The 15,233-nt window shown below is 38.1% G+C and overlaps 2 protein-coding genes across 2 annotated transcripts; both read left to right on the top strand.

Annotated features, from left to right (window-relative positions):
* The first annotated feature begins 4,072 nt into the window (after window positions 1–4,072).
* On the top strand, window positions 4,073–9,580 carry LOC137729144 (receptor-like protein 4). The gene is made up of 9 exons (XM_068467988.1): window positions 4,073–4,316; window positions 5,168–6,220; window positions 6,617–6,764; window positions 8,024–8,095; window positions 8,294–8,365; window positions 8,506–8,577; window positions 8,664–8,741; window positions 8,852–9,033; window positions 9,183–9,580. The coding sequence occupies exons 1-9, from the start codon at window positions 4,172–4,174 to the stop codon at window positions 9,305–9,307; spliced, it is 1,947 nt and encodes a 648-aa protein (XP_068324089.1). The 5' UTR covers window positions 4,073–4,171; the 3' UTR covers window positions 9,308–9,580.
* Window positions 9,581–10,899: 1,319 nt separating this feature from the next.
* LOC137730021 (ethylene-responsive transcription factor 12-like) lies at window positions 10,900–11,774 on the top strand. Its single transcript, XM_068469090.1, has one exon. The coding sequence runs from the start codon at window positions 11,031–11,033 to the stop codon at window positions 11,568–11,570; it is 540 nt and encodes a 179-aa protein (XP_068325191.1). The 5' UTR covers window positions 10,900–11,030; the 3' UTR covers window positions 11,571–11,774.
* The last annotated feature ends 3,459 nt before the right edge of the window (window positions 11,775–15,233 follow it).

Raw genomic sequence — 15,233 nt, 5'->3', positions numbered from 1 at the left:
AGAGTCAAAACTGTGAAAGCATTCTTTTGGCTGCATTATCTTTGAAACATCTTCTGGGGTATCACTAATAATATAATTAGTCATACCAACTAAGAGTTGGAACATGAAGTCCATCGTTATCGCATCTTCTAACTCTTTGCTTGGTATGGGTAATTTTATTCAGAACCCAAACCGCTTCTGAAATAACTAATCATTTTATATAGTGATGATGAAGTTAAAGGCTCTGATCTTTGTGCGCAACGATGATAGCTCTGATCTTTGTGATATATAAAAGAATGGAAGAGATTTTCTGTAGGCTCTTACAACAATGTCTAATTGACATTTGACATGTGGTGAATTAATTGGTGACAAAAAAACTCTCTCGAATGATGAAGTACCTACATGCGATGCATGACCAGACCTTACTTATGGTGAAACCATGGGAGTTGCATTTGATAGAATGTAGTTTTATTTTCGCATAAGGCTTTAGAATGTTGTTTTGGCTGAATGCAACAATCATTGCTCATTAAAGGGATAAACTTTTCAGGTAGATAGTGCTTTACGGCTGTGGGTAGAAAGTAATTATACTTATACATTATGGTGCATGTTTAATCTTCGTCGATTCTCTTTCTCTCTAACAACTAACAATTTAACCCACTAACACTGTTGTTTGTCAAAAATAAAATAAAATAAAAGGGTTGTTCTAGTATTGATGTACAAAGCTAATTCCTTTTTATCTTAAATGTTAAACCCTAAATTTACTAGCTAATGTCGGTTACTCGAATTTTGTGGTATGACATAGAAGTCCTAATTGATGACACATTTACTTACTTGAAACATATATTAAAATAATTACGAAATATGTGTCTTGATTCCCTAACCACAAAATTTATATCAAATCGTCCCCATAAATGAAATTGCATGCTCACAATAGCAAATGTCAATAAAATCCCACCACGACTAAATTGAAGGACTCCATCGGGGCAAATTAGTGTGATAATTTATAACACACCTACAAACTGGTCCATGAATGGAGACAAAAGATGTCTATTTCTCATCATTTAAAAAAAGAAACGAAAAGGAGATACCTATCAAATCTCCCACTTTTAATGAAAATTTAATAATTAATCGAATGCCACCATCCACATCTTAAATCATACTGTGACTAATTTATCATTCTTTTAATACAAACGGTATTTTAATTTAATTTATATTATGAGGAGGGTTTGAACCACAAGTGAGTTAAAGATGAGGACTTTAATAACTATGGCAATCCATCACTTGCAAATTATCATTTTATTATAAGACACTCTTGTACGATTTAAACGAGTCAAGGCTCTAATTCGTAGTTCGCCTCGTCTAATTCTACATGGATCAAGTCGCTACTAGTTCACTAGTCCAGCTGTTCGGGGTGTGTTTATAAATGCTTTTCAATTCTCTGAAAGCGTCCTTTATGAAAATATTTTTGAAACCATTTCTAAGTGAAAATTTAAGTGGATCTTGAAAATGTGCCTTTTCAAAATAGCACTTTGGACAAAACAATTTCACCAAAACTGTTTTCAGTTATTTTAAAAATACTTCCAAACGAGCTCTTACTTATTTACCATTTGCCCAAGATTGTATCCTTCTTCAAGAATATCATATTAATTCTCCTTTATTTTTTTATAGAAAAAGTGAATTCTTTTTATGGTTTTCTGCCTCAATATCCACAAAATACAGAAAAAAATATATGAAAAAAAAAAGATAAAAGAAAAATATGAAAGTGGAGTGGGATTAGTTGGGTTTTGGGGTGGGTTTATTCAAGAATTTGCGAGATATGGCCTTATAATGTGTTTGCTTATTCATCACAAAACCTTCCCCCGACGATTGCGCAATGCGCACAGGATGATCCTGTAAAGGAGTCAAACTTCAAAACCGGAAGTCCACAAACTTGAAATATTTTAGTTGGTCATTATCACACAGTGTTATCGATTAACGTATTATAATATTTATAAAATAAATTTTATTTGAAGTCATATAATATTTTTTGACACCGAACTTAAATTTTAAATATGAATTGTTTTTTTTACTTTGTACATAATTACAATTAAGTACAAGGTAAAGTTAACAATAAACTAAAATTTATTAATAAATTCACACCCAATAATCAAACACTTTACAATGTTTATCCTACATTCACCCCACATCAAACTGGTTGTGCGGCAAATGCAACCCTTGAACACTTGGAAGATGTTGGCATATATTGTCTGGTAAACTACCACTTAAGTTGTTTAGCATTAGCTTGCACAAACAACCACTCCACCTAATCTTTACTGCCAATCAAGTTTGGAATTCCTGAAAAATCAACACATACGTAAATGTATTGGAATGGTTCCATTAAAGATTCAAGTCGTTGAACTAAAGCTAATCAACTTCAACTTGTGTAGATGAGACAATTCTGGTGGCAAGGTACCACCAAAATTGTTGTTTTTGAATTCCAGCTCAACAAGAAGTGATAAGTTGCCTGGGTGGGGATTTGAGAGCAAGAAGAGCAGCTTGGTTTGTGCTGAAGTTGGCTTGTGTTGCTACTGAACCTATTCTTAAGATAGGTATGTATATACAAAAGTATTGGACTAGTAGCAACAACATTGTCAATGAGGGGAAACAAGTTGTTGCCAATGTTCTGCGTTGTGAACCAAGAAATCAGAAGAAATAGGAACTCAAAGATAGTCTTTTAATCTATTGGGCAAATGAATCTTTGGCGGCAATTACATATTGTCAACCCGTAAGTTTAAAATTGTGTTGAATTTTACGTGGTTTTTAATGTTTTGAATGAGTGTAAAGATAAACTTACATATTGAATTGGGTTGTGAGGGTGATTTAGATAGTAAATTTGGATTTAAAGAGATATCAATAGTTTAATTAAAAATAATATGAGTGTAGAGAGTAAGTTGAGTGTATAAAGAGGTTGTATGGGTTCAAATAAAAGTTCCCTAATCATAAAGTCCACAAACTCGAAATATTTTAGTTGGTCATTATCGCATAGTATTATAAATTAATGTGTTATAATATTCTTTAACAATATAATTTATATTTCATTAGCGGGACAGTCACGTTAAAACTTTATCCAACCAACTCGTGACCACCCTTAGCAGTCCGATCAATACAACCACATACAAACAAATCCAATTTATTGTATTAAATAGTAAATATATGTAAATATTATAGTTAAATCTGAAACAACTAACATACAAGTGTAAATTCGAATAATACCAATTTTTTAATTTTTAAAAACAAACTATCCGTATCTGATTAGGGATAAAGATCAACGTAATCCTAAATCGATGGAGAAAATTAATTTCCAAAAAGAAAGTGATGGGAGAAGATTATATTTCCGAAAAAACAGAATGTTATAATTTGGTAAGTGCCATTTTACTATAGTAATGGAAAGGAGTTGAGTCATTACATGATGACGTGGATACGAATTTCATTCGTAATTAATCTAATATCTAATATACCAAAATTTATTGTTTAACAGAAGAAAAAAAAAATGTTACAATTTGCACCCCAAAACGAAACCCAATCGATCAGTTCGGATCCTCTTTGTGAGGATTTCAAAAATTCGTGAATTATGTTCGTTCATCATACATCGTGCGGTTAGAAATCATTTTAAAATTTTTTATTTAAAAATAAACATAAACAATGTTTGATAAAAATTGATCCACAATATACGATAAACGTATACAATTCATGAATCCTCAAATTCTCATCAAAATAATTCGGAGAGGATCCTATTGGCCAAACGACACTAACAATTTGGCAAATCGGCTTTAAATATTCCGACAAAAAAAAAATGGACATAAAAAAATAAACCGGTAATTCCACGTGAACCTGCCTCACTATTCACCACGTTAGCCTTGTCACGTGCAGTGTCCTCTACCCAACCATCGAAAATAAAGAATATCTGGTAGACCGTGGAGCCATCTTTGCCGTCCGATAAGTGCACCTTCACCAAGATTCCGTAAAACCACCGCAGGAGATTAATGATATCTCCTCTATTTTTCCGGGAGTCAACAAATCAAGAAAAAAATTAAATCCCAACTGTAATTACGCACTGACGAGTTGCATACACGTTCATTTGCTCTCTCTCTCTCCTCACCTCTCGCTGTGAGTGTGAAATCGGAAAGCAAAATTAGAGGAATAATCAGGGAGAATGAGAAAAGCAAATGGCACATGCGCGTTGCGTGGTTCGGAGCTAAAGCATTTGGCTAGGTCTGTTCATCGTCTTCGTCTTCCTCTTCCATGGCTGCTGCTTCTCCTCTGCTGCCCTGTCTTTTCAGTCGCTTCGGCGAGACCCGGTGAGTGCTCGTGAACTTTTGGTTTTGCTTTTCGATTCTCGATTGCATTGCTGCTTCGCAATTCGTGCTGCTGTTTTGATTCTTGGAGTGTTGAAAATTGAAGTGAAATTTCAGTGTGTTGGAGTTGGAGTCAATTTTGGACTGATGATTTAGTTTGAACTGCGTACTGATGCTAATTCATTTAGTTTTTAGTGTAATTTTGGTGGAGATCTCGTGATTTTTCTCTATTATTTGTATGGAATTTGATGTTTTTTGAAGAAATGGAAGTGAATCGGAGAGTAAAAGTGGAAAATAATTTAAGTGTTATGCTTTTTTTCTGGAATATTTTTAAAAGGAAAAGTCAATGAACTTGAATTACTTATGGAAAAGGAAAGGAATCTGCTAATTGGAAACAGAGAATGGCCTAAACCAATGCTTAATGTAGGTTTTGTTTCGTCATTAACGGGAAATGCAAAGCTGATGATTAAGATTTTTTACTGGAAACAGAGAGCTTTGCATTTGTGTATTAATTGCAGATGGTACATTATGCTCACTGGGCTCTCAACGTATTTGGTGAATTTTTCAATTTTCTTCTTGCTTTGTCTTTTTACTGAATGAGGCGATTACCACAAAATGCATAAGTATCGTTATCTGCTTTCACATCAGTTAGCAGTTAGGACACTGTAAAATGCATTCTCAAATTTGGAGAAGATTTGGTCTCTGTCACATGTTTGGTGAAGTTGGTATTACGATTTGTTAGCCATGATGCACACAACACATGTTTATAAAGCTTAGAGATATGACCTGATGCTTTACATTGTCTTCCTGTTCGGATTTTGGTTTTAACTTGTGTAATATGCTTCTGAGTACAGCGCCATTTGCTATGCGCATAAGCTGTGGAGCTCGGGAGAATGTGATTACAAAACCATCCAATACCACATGGTTTAAGGATTTTGATTATTCAGGGGGGATACCTTTTAATGCGACCCTCCCGAGTTTTATCACTCCTCCACTTGATACACTTCGCTATTTTCCCCTCTCCGAAGGTCCCGAAAATTGTTACATGATCAATAGAGTTCCCCATGGGCACTATGTAATCAGGATTTTCTTTGGGTCGATTGCACTACCAAACTATGACAACGAACCTTTATTTGATATTTCTGTCGAGGGAACTCAAATTACCTCTTTAAAATCTGGTTGGAGTACCCACGATGATCAAGTATTTTCTGAAGCGCTTGTATATTTGAGAGATGGATCTGTGTCTATCTGCTTCCATAGTACTGGTCATGGGGATCCGGCAATTCTTGCCATTGAAATTCTTCAGATTGATGAAAGAGCATACCAGTTTAGCCAGCAAGTATCTGAAGGAATAATCCTTAGAACAGCAAAAAGATTGAGCTGTGGTGTTGAAGACGCAAAGTTTGGTGTGGATTACAACGGCGATCAATGGGGTGGGGATAGATTTTGGAATTATATAATGACTTTTGGTCAGATTGCTGATACACGCAGATCCACTCAGGGAACCATTAAGCAGGCTTCAAGTCCACCAAACTTCTACCCAGCTGCTCTTTATAAACAAGCACTTGTGAGTATTGATAGTCAGCTCGACTTAGAATATACCCTGGATGTGGATCCCAACAGAAACTACTCCATTTGGTTGCACTTTGCTGAGATTGATGCTTCGATCACTGGTGTAGGCCAAAGGGTATTTGATATCCTGATTAATGGTGACACTGTATTTGAAGATGTGGATGTTATCAAATTGAGTGGGGACCGTTATGCTGCTCTTGTACTTAACACAACTGTTGCCGTAAGCGGGAGGACCTTAACCATAACTTTGCACCCTAAAAAAGGTGGTGCAATAATCAATGCCATTGAGATCTTTGAGGTTATAATGGCCGAGTCGAAAACTTTATCAGACGAAGGTACATTTGTGCTACTCTATGTTTATCTAAGTTTAGTTTCAACTTTCTCTAGCGTCTATAGCAATATGTATATGTCATACACGAAACAATAATGCTGATCATGTAGCATGCACACAATTAAATAATGCTTAATGATGTAGTTTTGCAAGTGTTACAGATGAACTATTTGATATTTCACAAATCAATTAATCTGTTTTTGTTTATGCTAATGCTTTTGAAAACATCTTGACCACATGTTTTCTGTTAGAGATTTTTTTCAGTGCGTCTTATTTATATCTTGAAAAGCTATAGACTGTATATATCAGAAGTCAAGGCGTTACTGTAATTGAAGAAAACTCTATTGAAACTGTAATTAATTTCTCTCCCTTTTCTTTTTCACAATAAAAAAAATTCCAGTTAATGCGTTACTGTCATTGAAGAAAACATTGGGGCTTCCTGTTCGGTTGGGGTGGAATGGTGATCCATGTGTTCCCCAACAACATCCATGGAGTGGAGCCGATTGCCAGTTTGATAGAACAAGCAACAAATGGGTCATCGACGGACTGTAATTTCTTGATCCTTAACCTCATTTCTTTTCTCTTATTTGATCTTATTTCTCATTTATAGTACAAATGCATTTATGCTTCACATTGCTCATGTTCTTCAGTTTCTAGTCTCTTTATTTTTTAACTGCTAGAAGTGCAAACATCAGACAATAAAAAGACATGCAAACAACTTTGCTTTCAAATATTTAAAAAGCCTGATAAATGTAAGTCTGAATAGTGTGGATCTTCAGACAACCATAAGCATGACAGGTTGTATACCAGTTGATGTATTCTGTTACCCTTCTGAGATTCATTTATAAGGAAATCGTATATATTTAAATTCTTTGTTGCCTTGTGAAAGTATGTTTATTTCGTACTGTATACCTTCAAATTCGAAGTACACAAGGTGTTAAAAGTAAGCCAGTTTGGCCCACTGAGCATCTAGTCTACCTTCCTCAGTTCCTATTGTTCTTTGCTGTGAACAAGCAGCCTTTTTTTTTCCTCCTGTTGGACTTGGTAAAGAACAAGGAATAAGGGCATTAGAACAAATATCATATACTTAGTTGCTTATTTGACAGGGGAAGTATCTGGCCAACTATGACATCATGTACAGAACCAATGCGTTTTGCACTATGTATTTCAATGCATCGTGTTAATTTAGCTATGGCATTTCATTATGACATCTTGTGCCCCCTCGTTATTTAGTCTTGACCCATTCCCTATATTTGTGTCCTAAATTTCTAATGGCTTCTGGTCAGCCGAGTTAATGTTTAATTCTCTATTGGTTCAGTTATTTCTCTAGAGGAGGCTTTTTGGCCTTTTCTATTTGACTTTTGAGAGCCATAACAATTGATAACTCTGTGGGTGAAAATCATCTAGTGTTCATGAATGTAGTCCTGATGTGCTTCAGCCACTTGAATTGTGTCCATTTGTCATAATCTTTAGTCTTCTTTCGTTACCATAGTTTATTCATTTCACTGATTCCTTCGCATCAAACAAGTCACAAGAATATTCGTTTCAACAAATCGGAATCTTAGCACTTTTTATGTTCCAGCACCATTTTCCACTACATAAGTCCATTGTTAGTCTGTGCATGCATGGGTGAATGGAACGGAAATGCATTTTCGTATTAGCTACATTTGTATGCAAAAGAAAAATCTTTCAGTGCAGTGTTAAAGAGTTATTCTCATAATGCCTGAAGAAAGCACCTTAGCATTTGTTTGTTCCATTGCCATTTGTACATCCTTTTGGCAATGAGTGTTTAACTCTGCATGCACAGGGCTCTGGACAACCAAGGGCTGAAGGGATTCTTGCCGAATGACATATCCAAATTACGTCATCTACAAAGCATGTGAGTTCCTCTCTAAGGCTTGCTTTGAATAAAAATTTAAACTTTGCAAGCTTCTGTTTGGCATCGTTGTTGTTTATTCAACTTGACATGCTAAACTTCGATGAAATGGTACTCTTTGCATAAAGTGAGACAGCTAGGCATTAGAAGTGTTTTACAGCCTTTTCAACACATGTTTGGTTTTACCTTGTGGACTTACAGAAATTTGAGCGGAAATAGCATGCAAGGGCCCATTCCTTCCTCACTCGGAAAGATAACAAGCTTAGAAGTATTGTAAGTGCAGCTCATATATTCTCTTATCAGAAAGTGTAAAATGTTTTATTTATTTATTTTTCCTGGGCAGCGTATCCAAGGGTTGTGGTTACCACAGTTGAATTTCATAATTAAAAACACTCATGCTCCTTCCTTTGCAGGGACTTGTCGTTCAATTCCTTGAATGGGTCAATTCCTGAAACGCTTGGACAGTTGACCTCGTTGCAAACACTGTAAGACATATTATAACGCAACTTACAGTTGTATGAAACCAAAATGTGTAGGAAGAAGACTCTTAACTTAAGTTGTCGTGTTGCAGTAATGTCAATAGCAATTCTCTGTCCGGAAAGGTCCCAGCTGCTCTAGGAGGCAGGCTTTTGCACAGAGCAAGCTTCAAGTAAGAATTAGACACGCATAACCTGCACGCTTTTTGGGCTTTTGCAAATGTTAACATAAATAGAAATGTTTGTATACTGTTACTGAACTCCATATTTGGTTTTGGTTCAGTTTCACAGATAACCATGGACTATGCGGTATACCAGGACTACCTACGTGTGGGCCACACCTCACAGCCGGAGCAAAGATTGGAATTGGGTTTGGTGTTTTGGCTGCCTTCCTACTTCTCGTTATAGGTTCGATATGCTGTTGGAAAAGGCGGCAGAACATCCTTAGAGTACAACAAATTGCAGGTAAGGATGTTTAATCTCTTAAGCAAAATCCGACCGCATAAGACGGTCGTTGAAATTACATTACTTCCTTGCATGTTACGTTACAACTCCTGGAAGGCTTTAGCATAAATACACTAATGTTTTCTCAAATTCTGATCTGGCTTGTGCAGCAAGAGACGCTCCGTATGCAAAGGCGAGGACGCATTTGTCACGTGACATCCAGATGAACAGGCAGTACAATCATCACGGCCAATCTAGAACGGCAGCAGAGACTGGGCCTATTTTGCTTACATGATTAGAAACGACATTCGGCCCAGAGCCCAATATAGTTGAAGCTTTTGATCTGTTTACATGGGCCTTAGAGTCACGTACAGAAGTTCGGATCCCCCGTGGGATTTGCCATACATGCTGTAGAACAAAGGGAAAAGAAAAAACTTGTACATTTGGTCTAATTATTTTCTTTCTTTTCAGTTTTGGTTAAGATTTTTAACAGATAGCGGAAGTGATGCATATAGAATGTAGAATACTAAATTAGACTTATAAGAAATTGTTCAACGTTTGAATGTCACACATTCAGGTTTTGGGGATCGTCGAGCACAAAAAACTTATTTGCAACAGGGTGTACGTGTTTGTGTCTTTGTCTCTCTCTTGATGTTGGTATACCAAAGTAAACGAGAGGACTTTTATGAAAGATATATACGGTCCATGCCCAGTATTAGAGAAGACTTTACATACTAATGGAACGCCATGTTGACGGTATTTCAAGTTAATAATGCCATGTTAACAGTTTCAAATTAATAACTTAAAGACCAAGAGTAAATTGCAAAGCTCTAGAAATTGCCAATTACATTAACGGCTTGTTGCTATAGTAAACCACATTACTAAATTCAAGTTCGACCTCCGTTGCCAACAGTTTTCAATGGTGTACAATCCGTAATTTTCAGCGTAAATTTATACATGTGGTAACCGGTAGTTATGTGTTACCCGTATATCCTTCCGACTTAGAGTTATGAGTATAACCTAACGCTAATGATAAGAGTAATCAATCTTCTCCCAAACTTCTTACGCACAAGAAGCATGTTCCACTACCACCACACGTGTCAACCCTCCAAAATTCAGAGATCCGACATGATATTTAACAAAATAACTAAAAAAACAGCTCAGGTTCCCGTGAGTTGCTTACGGAGGATGAGAGCTTCAGTCCTTTACTCGTTTACCAACCGTACGATTATCTCCTTCAGATATCTGTACGTTGGGTCAGCAGTCAGTGGGTCAGTGGTCGCACACCCGCACCCTAACCCAAAACCCAGTCAAACACGCCATCGACGCAAGCCTACCCGGCAGCAGCCCATCTCAGAAACCCGCCCCAAACTCAATTCAACGGGTCTACCCAACTCGCCCTCTGTCTCCTCCAACTCAGACACCGCCTCTATACCCGCCACGTGTCCCCTCTCCTCACAACTAAACAACCGTTTCTATCCAATCCACTATCCGATACGCCACCCCGGGCCCCACTTCACCAACTTTCCCAAATAATAATAATAAATTAAAAAAAAAACCAAAAATATGGCAGGCGCCGCTGAGCCCGACCGCAGCGCCGTACAATATCGGTAGGGCTTACATCACCGCGCCACAGGAACCCACACGTCTGCTCAGGCGGCGGCACGCTTTACTATTGGGCCCCATGCACCCTCCTCACGTGCAACACTCTCTCGCGCTCACACCAGCACCGTTCGATCGCACAAGAGCCCAAATCTCCAATCCTGATATCAATCCAACGGCCCAAGTAATTAACAAATAAAAATAGAACGCATAACCCAATCAAAACAATCAGTATATATATATAGACGTTGGATGGAGCCGTGCCGTCCAGCCGACGATTACGGGTGTCTGAGTGGGACCCCCTATTTTTCACTTTCCACAGCCATTCAACTTCTCTCAAAACCCCCTCTCTCTCACACTTTCTCACTCAAAAGCTTTGCGCTCTCTCTCTCTTCTTTCTCTATCTAGATATTTCCATGGCGACTGCAGCTGCTCCGTCTTCCTCCCGCGAGGGCCACTACCGGGGCGTTAGGAAGCGGCCGTGGGGCCGGTACGCAGCAGAAATCCGGGACCCGTGGAAGAAGACGAGGGTCTGGCTAGGCACATTCGACACGCCGGAGGAAGCCGCCCTCGCATACGACGGCGCCGCCAGGACGCTCCGTGGTGCCAAGGCCAAGACCAACTTTCCTGCGCCGATCCCCAGCGGCATCTCCCTCGACCTCAACGCTCCTTCGGCCACCCACTGGGCCTCCCACTCCGGCCGCCTCGTCGACTTCCTCCACACCGGCGTCCTCAACGACATGGGCAGCGATGGGGCAACAACTGATACGCCGCCGTTGATGGCAAGGAGGGAACCTCAGCAAACTCCAGTTGGTGTAGCGGGAAATGCCCCCGCCGGCGGCAGTAATGATACGGTCCCGGAAGGTTCGGGTTTCGGCAGTACGGCGTTGTTTCTGGGACTGGTCCGACGTGGTTTGCCTATTGATCTCAATGAACCTCCTCCCATGTGGCTGTGAAGAGAAGCACTATTCGTTACGGCGTCGCTCTGTGTTTTTCCCTCTCACCGTTCGTTCTAATTATCTCTCTCGCCATAATTTTTCTTTTTATTTTTAGTATTTCACTAATTATCTAAAGAAAATCTTCACTGTTATGTTTCGGATGTATGAAGATATTAAAATTTGAGAGGCTTTCTGTATATATATTTCCATATTTCTTTTTTATTATTATTATTATTATTATTTTTTTTTTTTTTGTGATTTATAAGTTAGAAATGTCATCTGGTTTTTCCAGTGCGAGTGGGGATCGTCTGTTTCCGATAATCTGAGCAGTGAGCAGCCCCATGAAATTTGAAGGGAAAAATAGACCCACTTGCCGTTTGGGGCGCGTGGGCGTTGAGAGTGTCCATGTCTGTCCCGACACGACGAATGCAGAAACCCTAATTATTAATTAAACTAGTTCAATTAAATTCTTCATCTGTCATACAACCTCCCGTCTCACCTTGCATGATTATTAATTTTCTTACGTACTATACGTAACTGTAGGGTTTTTGCAAGGAATTTATAGTTGAAGTGGGAAACTTTTATTTATTTATGCAATCGAGTTTCTGTGTTTGATTTTTCGTTTTCTCATATCCCTGTATACGTGCAACAAATGGAATATTGATGGGTATACGTATTGTTTGTCTCGTTACCAGTTTTTTCAAATGAGTAATGCTACGGAAATTAAATTTATATATTAAATTTTGTAAAATAAATGATATGTAAGTTTATTATTAGATTATTACTTAAACGTTGATAAGAGAGCTCATTTTTTATTGGTGACACATCATTTAGTTTGCAAATTTAGTCTATAACTTTAGTCTTCCTAGCATTATTCTTTCCCAAATATAATTTTTGTATGTCGTTCGATAAGTAAACATAACAGTTAGTGTAGTGGCTAAACTTTGACAATGAGTATCATAATAGTTGTAGTTGATTTTATTAATTTCCTAGTGTAATGCAAAATACATGGATCGTGACTACATACTTGTTAATTATCCGTAAACCTGGACCATCATTCACTATAATTCGAGATTGTGATTGTGATTTGTAGAAATTATTGTAGGGCCTTAAATGGCCGCATTCTTCATGTGGTGTGATGTTGCCGGCTTCGGGTCCCTTTCTCTTCTCTCTTTTTCCATCCTCTCTGGGAATCATCTACTGTCCATCTCTTTCAACCCAGCCAATATTTGAAAAATAATATTATTCATTTATTGACTAATATACAAAACCTTGGTTAAAATGTTGATGATAAAAAAAATCACATGCATTATATATCAATTTCAACCCAAGTGAGTGACAACCTTTGGAGTTTTCCTTTCCAGATGTATTCTATAAAATGATTCTTGATCACAAATCTCGAACCAGTCGCGAAAGACAAATTTATAATTACATGTATGCATGACACCACGTATAATTATGATGGATATTAGGGTTGGTATTTAAGACGTTTAACATGGTTCAACTCGACTCTTTCTGAGGAAGTCATTCCGTTCACTGTTGGTGTCTTCTCTGCTCATGATCTCTGGCTTAAACTTGAGCAGCAATTTGGGGGTGTCTCGGATGCACATCTTCATCAATTACGTTCGTGGCTTCAGAATATTCAGAAGGGCTCTCAGTCAATGTCTGATTATTTTCAGCAAATCAAGGAGAACTCTTATTCCCTTACTGCTACTGGAGCCTCTGTCACTAATCATGATCTCATTGCAGCAACTCTTGCTAGTCTTCTGGATGATTTTGAGTCATTCACCCATATTACTTCGTGTTTCGTCCACTTCCTTGGATGAATTACATGGCTTGTTGCTTACTAAGGAGCTATCCATGGCACGTCGCAAGAAAACTTCATTCTCTGAGCCTTTTCAAGCGTTCTCTGTGCAAGCCCAACCGCCACTCTTTCCCACACCACCACAAGCTCTTGCTACTCAGAATCATGGAACTCAGCCACTTCAACATTCATTCCAGTATAATTCTAACCGAGGAAGGCACAATCGCGATCCAAATCGTGGTTTTCGGGGTTCCAATCGTGGCAACCATAACTCTGGTTACAATCGTGGCACTTATAATTCTGGATTCAATTGTAATGCCTCTTCTTCTGGTTACAAATCTCTGTGTCAAATATGTGGATCTCACAGTCATGAAGCTATTGATTGCTTCGATCGAATGAATTCAAAGATCTCAGGCAAGGTTCCTCCAGCTAAACTTGCTCCCATATGTGCCCATTACACTGCTAAGCCATCACATTCTTGGCTCATTAACTCGGGTGCTACCTCACACATTACAAATGATATCTCCAATATCCAGTCTCCTACTTCCTACAATGGTGAAGACAAGGTGTACATTGGAGATGGTAAAGGTCTGTCTATAGATCATGTTGGCACATCTATTTTGCATACTCCTGCTCATTCCTTTAAATTGCAAAATGTTCTTCATGTGCCTCAAATGCAACGTAGTCTACTTTCTGCCTATCAATTTATCAAAGATAATGATTGTTCATTAACCCTTGATATTCATGGATCCTCTGTCAAGGATCGTTTTACGAGGAGGATACTTTTGCAGGGACAAGTTAAAGATGGTTTCTTTCCTCTTCAAAGTTCATCTTCTCCCTACAAAGCTACTCCTTCCACTCATGCTGCACTAGTAAGTACTTCTGCCAATGTCAAAATCTGGCACAGCCAGCTTGGTCATCCATCTTCTATTATATTTCGTAAAGTATTGTTGACAAATAAAGTTGCTATACAAGGCAAATCCTCTCTGGACTTCTTCTGCAATGATTGTGCGCTAGCAAAGAATCACAAGCTCCCATTTGGTGCTCCTCGATCTGTGTTTACTAGAAGTCTTGAATTGTTGCATTGTGATGTCTGGGGACCATCTTATGTTGTTTCAGTTAGTGGCTATAGGTATTATTTTCTTATGGTTGATGATTACAGCAAGTATAGCTGGTATTTTCCTTTAAAGTCTAAGTCTTCTGTTTTTTCAACATTTGTGGGGTACAAGTCATATGTAGAGAATACTCTTGGAAATAAAATCAAGGCTATTCGATCTGATTCAGGGGGTGAGTTTACTAGTCATCAATTTCAGAATTTTCTTAAACTTCATGGCATTTTACAACAATTTAGTTTCCCTCATACTCCGGAGCAAAATGGATGTGTTGAAAGGAAGCGTCGTCACTTGGTTGAAACTGCACGAACACTATTAGTTGCATCTAGAGTTCCTCATGTGTTTGGGGTTGAAGCATTTCCATTGCAACTTATTTGATTAATCGGCTTCCTCATAGTGGCTTATTGCAATCTCCTTGGGAACTTCTTTTTTGTACCCCTCCAAATTACTCCCGGCTTAAAATTTTTGGTTGTGGATGCTTTCCTTGGCTTAAGCCATACACTTCATCCAAGTTGGACAACAAGAGTAAACAGTGTGTCTTTTTAGGGTATAGTCTTTAACACAAGGGGGATCATTGTCTTGATCCAGTTACATAAAGAATCTACATATCAAGGCATGTGCTATTTGATGAAACTAATTTTCCGTTTCATTTTATATGAACTGCCTCTACTGTTACACCAAGTTCTTCTAATGGTTCTTCATCAGTGAATCCCAATGTCACTTTACAATTTACTATACCCATTGCTTCTTATGCACCTGTTGCAC

The sequence above is a fragment of the Pyrus communis genome, chromosome 3, assembly GCF_963583255.1.
Source record: "Pyrus communis chromosome 3, drPyrComm1.1, whole genome shotgun sequence".
Lineage (NCBI taxonomy): Eukaryota > Viridiplantae > Streptophyta > Magnoliopsida > Rosales > Rosaceae > Pyrus > Pyrus communis.
This window is presented reverse-complemented; position numbering and strand designations above follow the sequence as displayed.